Source organism: Protopterus annectens, chromosome 7.part0 (genome assembly GCF_019279795.1).
Source record: "Protopterus annectens isolate FY-2018-M chromosome 7.part0, PAN1.0, whole genome shotgun sequence".
NCBI lineage: Eukaryota > Metazoa > Chordata > Ceratodontiformes > Protopteridae > Protopterus > Protopterus annectens.
Window position 1 is genome coordinate 172,609,202 of NC_056739.1, and position 18,168 is coordinate 172,627,369.

Consider the following 18,168-nt stretch of genomic DNA (forward strand, 5'->3'; position numbering starts at 1 on the left):
TCGCCTTGGTGAGATTTTGTGAAAAACATGGTCCACTTCATGAAGGTACTCACCAAGACCTGAGGATTAATTCAATTTCACCACTACTACTCTCCTTTGCTTGCTGACCTTTCATCCCTCCATTCGGACCCTTCTTTAATTTCTCCAAATCTTTTGGGTTTTAAATACCATGATGGGAATGGACAGCATTTCTAAGTCAAAGTACGATTAAAGTTCATGAAATTCATATTGTTTCACTCTTTGATGTCAGCCAGTAGTGCTCTTTGCAGCATCCGCAATGTGCCCAGTAATGACTCCTTCTGCAATTTGTATGGAGTTACATGTATAGACAACATATCTAAATATGATTGCAGACTCTTATTTATAAGGCTCGTTGCTCCTGCTACTACTGGAACTATGTGAATATCTTTCTTCCACATTGCTCTTGTTTCTGTCTGCAAATCCTGATATTTTATGACTTTCTGTCTCTCTGTACACAAGACACTGCAGTCACTGGGTGAGGTGATTTCAATGATCAATGCTACTTTTGTCTTCTTTTCCTGGACCACTATATTCAGGTTTCCAGCATCTATCTTTGAACTGTTGGTAATTGATGATCCGATGTGATGTTGCCTTCATCATTTTTTATGATGCTTTGTGGCTCATATTTCCAGTATTTTTCAGCCACTTCAATACCATAATGTTTGCACAATCCCCATGCAGCAGTCTCACCACATTATTATGCCTTTCATTATACAGTCCTTCTGCCATTAGTATGTCACAGCCAGCAACAAGGTGTGCAACTGTTTCCAATTCTGTTTTACAAAACCTACATTTGTCTGTTTCGCCCACATGTTCAATGGACTTTATAAACCAACCTGTATGTAGCCCACTATCTTGGGCCACCAATATTAACCTTTCATCCCTTGGTTTAAATTTGGCTCCCCTTAACCATTCCTGCATTCATTCCTGATTAACATGAGGTTCTTCCAGAAGTTTTCTATACTGGCAACTATATTTATGCATTTTCCACATTTCTTCCCTTCTCATCTGGTCCTTCACTTTATATTCTTTCTTTTGTTTTTTGGCACATTCAGTTGCTGCCTGATTTTTATCTACGTCTGGTTTGATTTCCATTCCTGCTTGACGCCGATATATTTCTGCCCTAGGCTAGGCTGCTTCTAACCTAAGCAGGGAAGTCATCTTAAATTTATTCTCCTCATGTTTCAAAACTTTCACTACATTTGGGTCTTGTGAGGTCAGTAGATATGTGTGAAGTCCCACGATTTCATATCTATACATGTCATCAATTTCAAGTAGACCCATCCCTCCTTCAGAACGGGGAATATATAATCTTGGTATAAACTGATCTTTTATAAATCATTTAGTGAGCATGAAGCATCCTTCTTGTTTTCCTATCTAATCTATCCAGAGTGTTTTGGGGCCAGTCAATGACTCCAAAACCGTAAGTTAGGACAGGAAGAGCAAATTGGTGTATAGCTTGGATTTTATTCCTAGATATCAGTGCTGTTTTCAGGATTAATGTAAGTCTTCTAAAGTACTCCTTACTACATTTTATTCACATTTGTTCATGTTTTATTGTTGATCCTTCATCATTTCCCAAATATGTATACACTCCTTTTTGCTCAAGTTCTTTTATATCACATTCTTGTCCCAAACTGATGTTTTCTTGGTGCTGCAGTTTTCCTGCTTTAAAGGTTGCTTTTGCACATTTATCAAGACCAAATTACATTCTTATATCATATGAAAATGTTTTGACAACTTACAGTTGTGCTTTCAGTTCCTCATCTGATGTGCTATACAGTTTCAAATCATTGACAAAGAGAAGATGAGAAGTCTTTGCGCTTTGTTGTTTTCTAGGAGCCAAATTATAGCCATGACCTAAGTTGTTAAGTAGACAGCTTAATGGATTAAGGGAAGACAGAATATCAGCAGTGACAGAGAGTCACCCTGGAATATCCCCCTTTGGAATTTTATCCCTGGAATAATAAGTTGTCCTTTATCAGAGCTTAATTGCAAAGTGGTTTGCCACTGTTTCATGGTCACTATAATGTAGTCGATCAGTGTAGGGTGTATCTTATACATTTGTAGGCACTCTTTTATCCATGAATGTGGGATACTATCAATTTTTTTTGTAGTCAGTCCACGCCATACTTAAATTTTCCCCCTTTTTACAATTCACCACTATGACTTTATTTAACAACAAATGATCCTTTGTTCCGTATGACTTTCTTTTATTGCCCCTTTGTTCTATTGCTATAATTGAGTTTTCTTCTAAATGACTATAAACTCTGTCAGCATCAATTCCAGTGTATAGTTTATACATCATCAGAAGGCATGTTACTGGTCTATAATTTTTAGGGTAGCTTGCAGGTTCACTCTTAAGTAGGAGCATTGTTTTTCCTGTTGTTAGCCAGGTTGGTGTCTGTTTAAGGTGCGCATATAAATAATTCTTACACATGGCTAAATCTTCATGCAAAGATGTTAATACTTTTAACCAGAAGTTACGTACTGCATCTGGGCCTGGGGTTTTCCAATTAGAGTCTTTTCTTAACTTTGTTACAATCTCTCTGATTGTTACTTCATCCTATTTCATATCCCGTACCTTTAAATTTCTTATTTTTTCTTTTACTTTTTCTGTCCATTTAACATCATTGTTATGTTCCACAGGGTGTTCATAGATACTACTTTCTTGGCTGTGCTGATGAATTCACAGGTTTAAGTAGGTTGCGAGAGGAATTTCACAGACAAAAACTGATTCTATGCCAGTGATATGTATACCAAAGAAAACACTGTTGTCAGTAACATTCAGAAGTAAAGATGAACAGGAAATTGTAGGAACAGAGAGATTAGGTGACATCTGCAAGCAATTAGAGCAAGCAACATGAATGAATAGCTTTCTTACTGTTGTAAAGAAAGGTAAGATTCCTGTTTTGTTGGTTTGTAATATCTGAATAAACTAAAAAAAGAGCATTACCCATGACTTACAAATGCAGAAGGGATACAAGAATACCAAATATTCAGTTATTTTCAATAATAAATGTATTTTTGGATTTCTGACATACAACAGTATATGAATAAAGCTCCAAATGATATACTTTTATTGTGCCATTAGGAAGATACAGATGCTTTAGACTTATGTTGTATAGAATGAGAGGTGTTCAAAATAGCTACTCTCAATATTACTAGTGATATATTAGTGTGGGTAATACACAAGTGCGTCATTACAAGTGGCGTTCACAGCTACAGGGTGGACTAAGACAGCATAATTTGACACTAAATTAGAGCAATTGTAAAATCAGAGCAACAAGTCTGGTATGCATGGGTCACAGTTCAACATCAGTCAGAAATATGACTAAACATAACAACTGTACAAATGTCAAAGCCAAAATAGAAGCCAAGCCATTATGGGGATTTCAGTGACTGATGCTGTAATTTGACAAAGTTCCTGTTGTGCGTGTGTGATAATTATGCCTCTAAGAAAACTATTAGAGGAAGAAGATGTAGTTTTAGAATGGGGACATGAACAGGAAATAATTATGAAATGCTCAAGAAATTTTTTATGCAACATACTATGAAGAGAATAAGTTATGATTCCAAAACAGACCATAACAGTTTTGTTTAGATCAAAAACATTTACAGAGGGACAAAATCTATGCACCAAATAGAAAAAAACTGTTACTGACAGTGAATGGCTGAGAAATTCTACAAATGTATTTAGTTATTTAACATTTGTTAACCGGGAAAGTCCAACTTGGAACAAAGCCAATTTTCAGCGGAAGCCCGGGGAGAAAGGCTCCAGATGCATGTCTTTGTAGTGTGGGAGAAACCAGAGCACCTGGAGGAAACCCACACAAATGCAAGGAGGACATGCAGACTCCACACAGAAGGCACCCCAGCTGAGAATCAAACCAGAGAACCTCTTGCTGTGAGGTGACAATGCTACTGCTGCACCACTGTACCATCAGATATGACTGTTCTTAATAATCTCATGTGAAAACAGACCACAAACCTTTGCAAAAGTACATTTGGAACATTTTTACACAACACACTTACGTAACATATAGAAATGTGATCTGAAAATAATGTACAAACCAATACTGAGAACCAGACAAGTAATTATACATAGCAGGCCCATGAGTACACTGGTTCTAATATAACTCAATGAGTAGCATCTGGTAGAAGGAATAAGTGAATACAACAAACTGGTATGATTGTCAGTGGACTCTCAGAAACCAAGTCAACAATGATTTTCAATAGGAATCATCAATCGGCTACTTGCATCTCATAGAACTGTACTCCACAAGTTACAACGTCATACATTTTATGATTGACCAAAGGTAGGGAAACCATGTAGAATATATTTACCAGAGAAGTAAGAAGGGCTGTTAGACAAAGAACTAGAGGTCCTTTGGATAATATGTCAGTTACCAATGACATGAGAAAAAAATAAAGCATTTCCGAGATGTAGTGACTTGGAATTGCAGGTACTGAAACACATATTTTTTCTGATTAAATAGTTAATTGTACTCAGTAAAGGAAATATTCATTTTTTTTTCCTTTCAAAAAGAAATAATTTGTTTCCAAGGCTTATTGTTCCATGCTGAAAAATAATAGTCCCCTGTCAAGTAATGTATTCATCACACTTACAATATTAACATTCACTGAAAAATTAAGAGAGATAATGTTTTGTACAGGAATCTCAACTGATAGAACAAGTAGTTCAAAGCTCTGTCAGTAGTATTGCAAAGCATAACAACAGTTCAACGGAAGAAATGTTAATATATCCAGTTCCAGATCTTCCACATAGTTAAGTGAGTAATGATTTGTTTTGCTTCACAGAAGCCATGTATGTCATATGTGGATTACTATTCCAAATTCACTGAGATGATTATACTGGCAGACACAACAAATACAAGGATGATTTGTGCAAAGAAGTCTATATTATTGACAAAAAAGAATACCTAATATTCCTATATCTGATAATGGTCCATAGTGGAGACGTCAGGAATTCAGACGCTTTGTGTGCGGATTCAAATTTAGACATGCGGAAGCTACACTATCTTAAAACTGACAGGCAAACAAAGAGAGATCACTGATCAGTGAAGAATCTCAAGAGAAAAAGCTATAAAAAATGATGTGAGGATTGTCATCTTGTAGTCAGGAATTTATTAATGCCACAAAGTAAGTACTGATCTCCTTACAGCTCAACTGATGAACAGAAGTCAGCAAACAAGGGTTTTATTTTTAAACTTCTCATTACATTTGTTGCAGATACTATTTACATGGGAGTAGAAGTTAGAGAAATAGGTTGTATCTCTAGCAATAGGATCCTTCAAAGGATGATTATAGCAAGTATTTAAGTCATCAAGTAACTAGAGAAGGTTTGCTTTTGAGAAGTCCCTAAGCACAGAGCCATTTACAGTGGAAGTACCACCAATTTTAAAGGAAAAGGTCACTAAATTATGGTCTGATTTAACAAGACATGATGATACATATGGAGCTGTGCAAGAAGTGGCCAAATTTGGGAGGACTGGATTCGGGATATTGAGGGCCCCTAGTAGCATAGTTAACTATTTGTCAAAGACAGTTACCATTTATAATGTCAAGGAAGCACTAGGCATGGTGACCACTGGCAGTGTAGGTCAGCCAGTTTATCAATGGATAGTTGAAGTCTCCCAGTAGAAAGGTCTTATGTTTAATGGAAATTGTATCTAATGTGTTAAGATAGCAATCATGCTCATAAGGGAATGTAGAGGGTGTTCTACAGCTAGCTATGAATTATTTTATTTATTTTATTTAACATTTGTTAACTGGGAAAGTCCAACTAGGATAGAGTCTATTTTCACAGGCCTTTGTTCAGAGTTTTCTTTTGTAGTCTGAGGAACTGATTCTACAAGGGTCTCTCAGTGCAGTGACAGTTTTAACACCTCTGCAGTAGTTTGGGGGGAGGGGACTCTCAATTCCTCTTGAACTACAAAAGAAAACACTGAACAAAGACCTGCAATTTATTTACTTTTCTGGCTGTAGCTGGATACTTCTAAGTGTAGTGTAAACCAAGGTCAGAGCCAAACATAAATGAGGGTGATTAGAGACAGAAAAGAAGCAGTCCTTTCAGAGAAGCAAAGAAAATAACAGTGACCCTCCCAAATCCCATTATGTGTCAATGGTATGGGAATTCAAAGTTACTTCCTTATGTCTGGCATGAGTCATGCAAAGTATTATGGGAAAGAGAAAGGCTTGAGGGAGCACAAGATCATGTTGATACATTGGTAGCCATGTTGTGGAAAACAAGCTAAAATTACAAATAAAGCACTTAGAGTGATTTTAGCTGTTAAAATAGGTCAGGAAACAAAGACGGAGTGAAAAAAACAAACAGTTTTTTTAGTTCTAGGGTGGAGTTTTCCTTTAATGAAAACCTGAATATCAGGTGTGCTCTGAGATGGAATACATAACTCTACCCTTTTTGACACCTTTCCTGGCTGTTACTAGATTAAATATTTGTGTTTATAGAAATTCAGACATATTTGTCTCTCATTGGTAGCTTTTTACATTTTTATGAGCTGTTACACATATTTTAGTGAAAACACTACTCTTGTGCTTCATTTTCTAATGAAGTTCTTGATACTAAATGGAATGAAAGCACTCAACGCCGGTTTGGCTCTGTGTGTTTTCTTCAAGTCCAAGAAGTTGTTTAAATTATTTGGTCTGTTTCTACTTGTCATTTTTAATTATATATATATATATATATGGCTAGGATGAGCTGGTTTACAACCCAGTCTACTCTGAAATGGATGGTCTGCATCTTTGTCCATATGGTTTCTGTATATGGCCTAAAATGTTTTCTTCCCCCATAGTTCCTTTTTTAGGCAAGGGCCATCTCCTCAAATTACCCACATAGTCAACCACAACTGAAATCATACGACAGTCATATTACTCAATGCTAGGAACAGGAATGAATAGCTGCAGTCCTTACAGGCATTCCTAACCTTTGAAAATATAGCTATGGGGATTATTAGTAAAATATATTTTCACAACAGAAAAAGCACTCCCACAGTGCAGGGTAATAATACCTACTACTTCTACAGACCTAACACCAAATTGGACATTTTTTGCTGGTGGGGTGTATCTGTGTTCCTAAGAAACAATTTCACTCCAGACTTGTTATACAGGCAATGACCTAGAACTCCTTGACATGCTTCTCATGATAAACACAACTCACTACCACATAGCCAACTACTATAACCTCTCTATAACAATGGTGGATAATAAAACATATCTTAAACTGACACCCCTCACCATAAAACCAAAAACTATCCTCTTGGGTGACTTCAACTATTCATTCATTAACTGAGGAACCTAACCCACCACAAAAAGTATGTGCAGATTCCTGGATATTGTTACTGGCAATTCCTTCAACGATATTAGACATGGTTCTTCCAAATATAGCACCCTGTGTTCAGAGCCCACAGTTACTAAATCCTTGGTCAGCTATGACCATTATGCAGTACCATTTACTCCCTATGTGAGACCTGAGTCACCTTGAAATCCCTTCAACTTCAGAGTCTGCTCTAAGGCAATCTTACCCCAGCTAACTGATACCTTGATGAAATTGTTACCCATCTGTTTTCTGTATGATTTATTGTAAATGTTATCTCTCTAACTATTTGTTTAGTTGCAATTGAAAATGTCTTACTGACTGTAAGTAAAATGTAATACTGACTGTGGAGCTCTTCTCCTCGGGTCTCCACTGAAAACGAGCTAAACGCTCAGCTAGACTAATCCGGTTAACAAATGTAAAATAAATAAATAAATAAAAATTCAAGCACCCACCTTACCTAGTGGAAACTGCTTCACACACTGCATTTTCCCCACACAAATTCCATGTCCATCAGTGAGGGCTTGGAAACCCTAAGAAATAAATATAGCATCAAATTTAAGAACAAACCCATTTGATGGATCCCCACTGTCAACAAACTATACAATAAAGAAAAGAAATGTAACACTCCACCAGCTAGAAAAACACAAAAATTGTTCAGTAAATAACTTAGAAATAAAATCTAATTCTCCAGGAGCAACTATAAATTGTAACTCACTATCCATGCCAAGTATAACCATTAAGCTTTCCTCAGAAATGTCAAGAACCTAATTTAAACTAACCAGCAATGCTCAGTGTTAATCCAAAATAACACTACATTCTCCACCCCTGAGGACATTGCCAACAAATTAGAGAGCAAATTCAGCTCAAACATTACCCCACTATCTCCCCCAAATTACTCATATCATATTAGTTTGCCTATGCCATCTCCCCAAAATTATCTCTGAGCAAGACCTAAGTACTCTCTCTAAGGCTAAAACACTAAGCTCCATGTGTCCTGACAATGTGCCAGATTGTCTTCTTGTCATCAAGAAACACAGCCTGATTAACTTCTTATTACAATTCTTCAATCTCAACTTCTCAACTGGATTTATGCTAGAAGTATTGAGAAATGCTTTAGTCATTCCCACAAAGTGTGCCCATGATTGCCCTGGGCAACTAGAAACATATTAGCCTCACCAGCCTTATCTGTAAGACAATGGAGCACATTATGGACCTCAGAAACAAGGACATAATCAGTTTTCAAATCCTAGACCCTAACCAATTTAGGTTTACTAAATGGACATCCTTCCTCTTAAACTTGGTGGACATTTTTGAGCAAGTCATTAAGCCATTTGACTCGGGTAAAATGTTTCATGTGGCACAGCTTACCTGGACTTGGTCAAAGCCTTCAGTACCTTTCCACACTCAGGAATCTTAGATAAGTTAATCCAATTAAATATAAACTCTTACCTGATACTTAGCAAACTGACCCACTAACAGAACTCAGTCCATTAGTGTTGCAGGCACACTGTCAACTAAAAGAGTTGTTACCAGTGAGTTCCCTCAACAATTGAACCTGGGACCACTCTTCTTTGTTATCTACTTCTCTGACATTAAAGCAGACACCAAAGGCCAGTGGCTGACAAAGTTTGCTGATGACTAAAAACTTGGAGCCATCAATAATACCCCAGATGTCAACCACTGAGGGAAATATTGCACTTAGAAATTAGTTTCTGCTTTTGTTGCTGTGTTGAGTTTTCATTGTAACATTTTAATTATAAAGATTGTTTTTGTTTCCCACTCATTCACTCTGTCAATTTTTCTTTTCTTTCTCTTTTAAAAATGTCTGTCCCCTTACTTGTTTAGTTATAGTGGAATTCTGGTGGAATATTTTACATATTAGACTAAAATAAAATGTTTTATTTATGTGTTCCTTTGCTATCTGAAACTGCCAGATACTAGGTTTGCAGTTTGACAGCTATTTTGATAGCTGCCAAAAAAAACACTTAACAAAGCATGATATTTGATAGCTCTTTTGACCATCAGCTGTCAAAAAAGGTATCAAACTGTGGCATTTGACAGCTGTTTATTAAGCTATCAAAAAGTTGTCAAAGCACAAGTGGGTCCATTTGTTTTCTGGCAGGATTGCATAGCTGCTAAGAAGTTTCTCAGTGAAGTGATTTAACTATGTAAATAGTTTTGCTTACAATTCAGATTTATACAAAATATTGGACCAAGGTTTCTGCAGTTGACCATTCATGATAAGGTATTCTGGATGGCTGTTTTAAGTGAGCAATACTGCCTGATAAGGTGGGCATTATATGTAAATAATTGTATAACCTGTAGGCCTGATTTAATGGTAGAGGCACTCCCCATTGCCCCACACCTTTAACTTTTATTTTTTTCCCCTATAATTTCTACCATAGAGAACATTACTGAACTTTGAAAGTGGTGTCTGAGATTCTTTTTTGTTGTTCTTATTGCAATTTTTTTACATTTTAATAGGTGTGTTTATTTCTTGGTGTTATTTTTAAAAAAAGAAAGTAGTCCCTATCTTTGTTTATTTGTAGTGGTATATTTAACAAACTGTTAGATCAGAAATTGCTAATAGTGAATATGTATTTCTGATTGCAGATCTACATGAGTGTGTGTGTGTGTGTGTGTGTGTGTGTGTGTGTGTGTGTGTGTGTGTGTGTGTGTGTGTGTGTGTGTGTGTGTGTCTATGACTCTTAGAATTCTAGAAAGCAACATTTGATACAGGAGTTGTGACATTTTGCATTGTACTTTACAGGAATGAAGAGGTAGCACAAACACAGACACACACACACGCACACAACTCAAACATACATGATAAGGGTTTTATTTTTAAATTTCTTTGCAATTCTGAAATTGTCTCATATCTTTTTTTATTTTTAATTATAAACAGTCATGATGTTCAAGAGCTATTTTCTCGTAGCTGTAAAAATAGCTGTGTTACTGGAGCTGTGACATTCTGCTTTGTATTTTGTGACAAAACACAGCTTAACAACATACCACTGTTTTATTATACGTAGAAATATTTAGAGTAGATATGCAACTGGAGCAATTAAATGAGGGTGCTTCAAGTGGAGTTTTGATATTCTGCATTGCATTTTATTGCAATGGAGAAGTAACTAATGAGAATGCACACACACACACACACACACACACACACACACACACACACACACACACACACACACACACACACACACACACACACATACACAAAATTTACTTATTTGTTGCCTGGCAATACGGAAACGACCTTTTAATCCTTTTTTTAACATTTAAAAGGAGTGATATAACACCTGCTTAGCCATCAAAGTAGCTCTCAAACCATAGCATTTGACACTTATCCTGACACCTGTCAAAACATGGTAAATGTATGCAGTAGTACAGTGACAGCATTACCGAGTTTGTAAGAAGCTTCACAGCAACATGGTTTGACTCTGTAGGGTTTCTGATGAACATGCTTGTGTTTTATTGGGATTTATGTTGTATTAACTGTCAAGTGTTTCTACGTTTTGAGCAAAAACATGTAACCATTACAGATGGTCATTATCTTAGATATCTTAAAGTGAATATATCTAGGAAATGGAGCTCAGTTAAAATATCTGTAGGCTACAACCATTGCACATGATTGTTAAGACAGAACAAAGAAAAGATAGAAGACAGGGCATGGGCAAATTAGCAGGGAGCAGCTGCAGTACTCAGTGTAAACTGTGATATCAGATATATTGTTAGACTTGCCCCCCCATGTCTGGCTTTGTGAGACTAAATCCTGAAAATGTATTCTGAAAAACTTCTTAAGAAGGCTTACAGAGCCTGTAGATGGAGGCTGTGCATTGCATGTGGTGTATCTTCACCTGTCGAAGGTCTTCAATACTATTCCCCATGCTGGCATTATAGAAAAAGCTAAATGCCTTAAAAACCCAGCCATATGTGGTAAGGTGGATAACAAGCGAGCTGACATATGGACCCCACACAGTGTGAGTTTCAGGTGCCTCTTCAAAGTATGAAAGTGACCAGTGGTGTCCCTCAGTGCTCGATGTTGAGACCTCCACTTTTTTTGGTACTTACTTCATAGATCTCCAATCAGAGAGCCAAGACTTTTGGAAAACAAAATTTACAGTTGACTGTAAACTGTGGGTGGTTGTTAATTTACCTTATGGCACCAAACCCTCCAGAATGAGCTGTTCCTGGTAAACTCTTGGTGTACTAAAATGGATTCAAACTAAATCCAGAAATGTGTAGTATCATCACTTTTGGTAGACAACTGCTGTCCTTATCATGTTGTATTTACATCATAACACTTGAAAATGAAAATGTGGTGAGGGACCTAAGTACTGGGATGTATAGCTCCCTTTGTTTAGACCATCATGTGACAGCAGTTGTTAGGAAATCCTTTTATTTAATGAGCTAATTGCCAAAGGAATATTATCAAGTCTAAAGCGGCAATCACTTCCTTATACTCAAGATGGATCAGCCCAATTATCAAATACAAGGCCCTTTTTGGGATGTTTCACTCTAAGCACATCAACCAATTAGAAGGACCTTAAAGACATCCTACCAAAAATGATCACAAGCCTAATGTCCCTGAACTGTCCAAGAGCTACCAAGAGAGGCAGGAACTTCAGTCCCATTAAGCTTATAAACTTTTAAGAGGAGATCTCTGTCTCACTTACTGCAACATTAGCGACTCAATTGCCCTGAAACTTTTGTTTATCTGCAAGTCTAACATCTCCACCAGTACTAGAACCAGGTTCATAAATCTTCCCTATCATATAAATAAAACACATTGGAGGAGGGCAGGTTTATAAATCAGCACTTCCCAAACCACTGGAATAAACTTTCACTTCATGTTAAGCAGTGCAACTCACTAATGTCCCTTAAACATAAACTAGATTACTGGATGGATATTCTCAAATGTACTCCAATATTGACTGATATGGCCCTCCTGGATAAAGGAGTTGAGGCCTGATGGAGGGTTCTGCCAAGGTAGGATTGATCATAAGACTCAGTGGCCTTGGAATATCTGTGAAGAATATAGATCTTCTATTAACATCCTTGTATGTTCTTTGTAGGCAGACATACAACACACACCATGCACAAGTACATACATACCTCCACATGGAGACATGTATACCTTCACCAATAACATTTGAAAACACATCACCCTTGCACACAGACATGTACACAATGATACAAATACATACACAGCCACAACATATTTGCATTTATATTGTCCTTGGTTTAGTGCAGCCTGTGAATTAAACTAAGCAGCATAGCTCCAGAGCTGGCAGAGCAAGATAGACTAAATGTATCCAATGCCACAGATGAAGAATGAACAACTTAAGCAGAGACATATAGTAAGCATGACACCCAGCTTCATCAAGACACTCTGGTGTGATGCACAGAGCTGCAGCAGTCAGTACTGGTCCCATTCTTCCTCAAAACAAACCCCAAAAACAAACCACACGGGTGGAATCTTAACCTTTTGCAAGGTATATAAAAAAAGGAAAAAAGTCATAGCCAAAATCAGAAACAGCAACTCTCATAATGACAAGAGCTCACTAATTAAATTATACAGGAAACTAAGAGGACTAATTACATCCAATAAGGCCACATACAAGGTCAAGATAGCCTCTCAGGCTAAAGACAACCACAAGGCCTTCTACAGCTATGTCTGAAACCTTTTAAAGGCAACACACAGCAATATGGTGAACTGGTGGTAAACAGTACCACCTTCTGTGAGAAGAGTGATATACTGAATCTGCTGGCTGACAAATTTAGCTCTAGCTTTAACCCGTACCCAACCCCTACATGAAATCTCTACTAGCATACCTCTCTCAACTATTTGCAGGAAGCAGATCATGGCGGCATTCACTAAGGCCAAAAATAGCTTGAATCAGGCCCAGATAATATCCCCTGTTGCCTCCTAAGTAGCTTGAAGCATGACTTCTCAGGAGCATTTGACTCACTTTACAAGTACAGCCTCAAAACAGGCTACGTACCATGTGAATGGAGGACTGCAATCGTTATCCATCTTCACAAGAACATACCATTAATGAATCATAGAAACCAAAGCCCCATTAGTGTGACTAGTTTAATATGCAAAGCCATGAAATTAATTATCATGGAAATGATCAACAAAGACATTTGCAACTTACAGGCATTGGACCTATCAGAGTTTGGTTTTGTCAAAGGAAGGTGATGCCTACTTAATATAGTAGACTTGTTTAAGAGGGTCACCAAGACAACGAATGAGGGGAAAATGGTGTACACTGCCTACTTTGACCTGGCTAAGGTGTTCAATAAAATACCCCACACAAGTATTGTTGACAAGCTCACCAAACTGGCATAAATCCTTATATATCTTGCTAAACTGCATGCTGGCTTACAAATAGGATCCAAAAGGTCAGAGACCAGTTCCACCAACAGGTGGTCACCAGCAGAGTACCACTGGGCTCAGTACTAGACCCACTCTTGTTTGGCATCTACTTCTTGGAGGTTGAGGTTAATGTCAAGGGTCTTTGTCTCACTAAATCAACAGACAACTGCAAATTGAGAACTATCATAAATTCCTCCAAAACACTAGCATCCTGCAAGTGGGTCTAACACAGCCAAATGACTGGTTCCAAAGCTATGGATTAAAACTCAATGCCAAGAACTGCATTATAATGCATTTGGTTAAACAACCACCCAGATTAATTACTCTATCAACAAGACATCACTAAGAGCTTAGCCAGTAGTTTGGGATCTCTGAGAATATGTAAACAATAATCAGTCTTTCACCAACATGTAGCCAAGGTAATAAGAAAATCATTCTATATCACCCAGCTTATAAGTAAGTGTATGGCATTTAGCTCCTAGGAAGTTATAGTACCACTTTACTGGTCCCTTATCAGATCCACCATTGAGTACAATGTCCCCATTGTTATATACCTGACCAGGCATGTGCAACAACTGAAATCCCCACAGAGATCCCTAACCAAGAGATTCTAGAGTAATAACACATTTTTCTATACAGATTGCCCTAAAACCTTATCACTATACACAGTCTCCTACAGGTTACTGAGAGGTGATTTATGCCTGGCATGTAAGGCATCATCAGATCCAGCCCTGATGGACCTTTTGCACATCTACAAAATGGACAGCACCTGAAACACTAGATCCAGGGTTTAAACTTGGCTTGCAACATAAACAGAACATGCTGTTGAGACAGATATGGGTCTGAAAGGATCCTCATGCTCTAGAATATGTTACTCACCCATGTAAAGCAGAGTTCATCCCTAACCATATTCAAATGTAACCTTGACCACTGAATGGGAAATGGAAAATTCACCCTGATGTACTCTCATGGACTGATTGGTAAAGATGGGACAGACTGAAGAACAGCAGCAGAACCTGGGCAAACTGTTCAGTTGGCTGGAAAATTGAAATCTTATTTCAATGATAAGTGCAAGATCTTCCATTTTGGAGTATAAAGCCCAAAAAACTGGGGGGGGGGGGCATAATGTTTAAGTTTTCACCTCATATACACAAGGTACAGGGTTTAATTCTAACCTCAGGTTATTGGCTAAACTTAAAATGGCCCTTCAGGGCACTTAGACTAGTATTCACCTAGTTACCTATACCTACAGGCTGGATACTTGGACTAGTATTCTCTTATTTACCTATACTAACAGGGTGGATACTTAGACTAGTATTCACTTATTTACCTATACTAACAGGCTGGATACTTAGACTAGTATTCACTTATTTATCTATACTAACAGGCTGGATACTTAGACTAGTATTCATTTATTTACCTATACCAACAGGCTGGATACTTAGACTAGTATTCACTTATTTACCTATACCAACAGGCTGGATACTTAGACTAGTATTCATTTATTTAGCTATACCAACAGGCTGGATACTTAGACTAGTATTCGCTTATTTACCTATACTAACAAGCTGGATACTTAGACTAGTATTCACTTATTTACCTATACTAACAGGCTGGATACTTCGACTAGTATTCACTTATTTACCTATACTAACAGGCTGGATACTTCGACTAGTATTCACTTATTTACCTATACTAACAGGCTGGATACTTAGAACAGCATTCACTTATTTACCTATACTAACAGGCTGGATACTTAGAACAGCATTCACTTATTTACCTATACTAACAGGCTGGATACTTAGACTAGTATTCGCTTATTTATCTATACTAACAAGCTGGATACTTAGACTAGTATTCACTTATTTACCTATACTAACAGGCTGGATACTTCGACTAGTATTCACTTATTTACCTATACCAACAGGCTGGATACTTAGAACAGTATTCACTTATTTACCTATACTAACAGGCTGGATACTTAGAACAGTATTCACTTATTTACCTGGCTACATTATAGACTAAAAGGGATTTATCTGTGAATCGCTACTAGAATGATGAATCATACAGGCCAGCACAATGTAGCTATGGGCAAAGATAACCAAATATTTGAATATAGTGCCATAGTGGTACAGAGAATGAATGCAAAGATAACTGTACAATTTTAGGGAGCCCCTGGGAGTCCAAAGTTAGAATATGTTTTTATTTCGGATGGTCATGCCTCACAGTGACCTATAGTTTCTGATGGGAATGCAAAGAAGAATAACTAACATTAGGTAGACAGATAAAGGTGGAAAACATATGGAAAAGCAAGGGAAATGTGAGTCTGGCATTTAGGGCCATTAAAGTATAATGGAAATATAGATGAAGAAGTTCAATTTAGGGCAGAATAAAAATGAAGGCATTCTTTAAAGGGACATAATCAGGACAAATCTTAGCATGCATGATTTCACTGAAAGGATGAAGGAAATCACGAATGTATATGTTCCATTCATGGTTTTCCATAAGCTAGAAATAAATAAATGAGAATGAGGTGTCCATATGACAATGCATATAGCAGAGACAAATGTGAGGTTCTTTGATGAAAAGACAGTTTTGTGTTACAAAACAAGCCTATTTGTGCAATAACTTAATATCTGATAGCTTATAACTACTCTAGCAGTTCTTCATATGTTTCTATGCATGTCTGAAAACTGTCAGTGTTATTATTCTTCCAAGTATAAGGTCAGTAACATAAAAGTAAAACAAGCCTGTACTTCCCTTATTTTAACTCTTACTAAAGCCATTGTCTCCTGACACCATAAGGATCAACATTGTAGTCTGGTGTTTGAGTAAGGAGGGCATAAACAAAAATTTATAGCAGTGCTACTATCTGCTTGGAGTCTACATCCAAAAAAAGTTTTTGGGAGGATACTCACCGAATGTATTCCACAAATGCTAGATATGTTTACGATGCAGCCTTTGGATTTAATTAGGTGGGGTACTGCCAGCATGGTAAGATGGTATACCGCTCTGTAAGGCAAGGCAAAATACACAGCAGTCTTATATCAAAAATACTAAAGAGACCTAATATGCTTGTAAAGCATTTGTTCAGGTGGTATCAATAGTAAATGCAAATAATATCATAAGCATGCATATCACAAAATTATAATAACATCTAGAGGGGTGCAGGAAAAGCAAAATGTAGCTTTGTAGCAAGAATCAGAGGACAAACAGGAAGGAAAAAGCCTGTAGGGTAAAATGTCAAAAGAAAATGGAATTACAAAAATGTTAGAATAAAAAAAATACAGGAGGAAAACAGGAAGATTAATCATTGCTCAGTATTTTTTTTTTTGTTAAACAAGAAACATCTTTATTAAATTATCACTTATGACATAGACAAACATGCATATATATATATATATATATATATATATATATATATATATATATATAAAAAAATATATATATATATATATATGAAAACAATCCCTATTGACATAATTTTAGTTGCAAACATTATACATCACTTATAATCTACACAATCATTGTCAGTCAAACATTATGTAGCTCATTCAAATCCTGCCTTCTTTTAAACCTAATTCCTCCCCTGTATGCATTGATCTAACACTTGCCATTTTTTCCATGTAATTTGGTCCTACCCTTTTCTAAAGATTGGAATGCCATTTGTTTTACCTCTGTCACTATATTTACTACTTCTAGTACAGTTGGTTTAGACTTTTGCTTTCCATTTTCTAGTAATAGCTTTTCTGGCAGACATCATAATTAGACTCAGCAAGGCCTTACTATGTTTAGGCAAGTCTGATTCTGTATCTGATAGAGTAGTCTGCAGGGAATCTTTAAGGTCTGCCAACTCATTACACTCCCAGAAAACATGTTCCCAGTTACCTCTTCCTTCCCCATCACACCGCCAACATTTGCTGTCTACCCGAGGAAAAATTCTCCAGAGTCTACTTGGGATATAAAAATAATCATTGCTCATTGTTGTAATAAACATTGCATGCTCACGTTCATTGAACCAGTAGTAAATATCAAAGCAAAAATATGTGAGGACCTTAATTTTTGGACTTTCCTGATATAATCAAAACAGCCCAAATGAAAAATACATTGAGCCAAAATTCCATCCCTCCTACCTGAATCAGTCTCCACCTATAATAATTGAAAGACCTCAACTCAGAGATTAAAAAAATGAACATACAAAAAGGCCAGAAACTCAAAAATACTTAGTTAAAAATAACTCACTCCAAAAGTAATGGAAATAGTTTGAAGAGTTTTCTTATAGCAATAATCATTTTTGCTTTGTGTGAAAAACATTTCTTTTCTGACACCATAGAATTTCTCTACTTCTAAATAAATGGACAATTTATTCCTTAAGCAGTAAAAAAAATGCTAATAA

General features: G+C 36.8%; 1 protein-coding gene across 1 annotated transcript in view; it reads right to left on the reverse strand.

Moving 5' to 3' along the window:
* LOC122806323 (3-oxoacyl-[acyl-carrier-protein] reductase FabG-like) overlaps window positions 1–18,168 on the reverse strand; it is a 194,737-nt gene that overhangs the window by 152,775 nt on the left and 23,794 nt on the right. Inside the window, exon 4 of the mRNA XM_044076641.1 lies at window positions 16,691–16,784. Coding sequence (XP_043932576.1) covers window positions 16,691–16,784 — 94 coding nt within the window. The remainder of the gene's footprint in view (window positions 1–16,690; window positions 16,785–18,168) is intronic.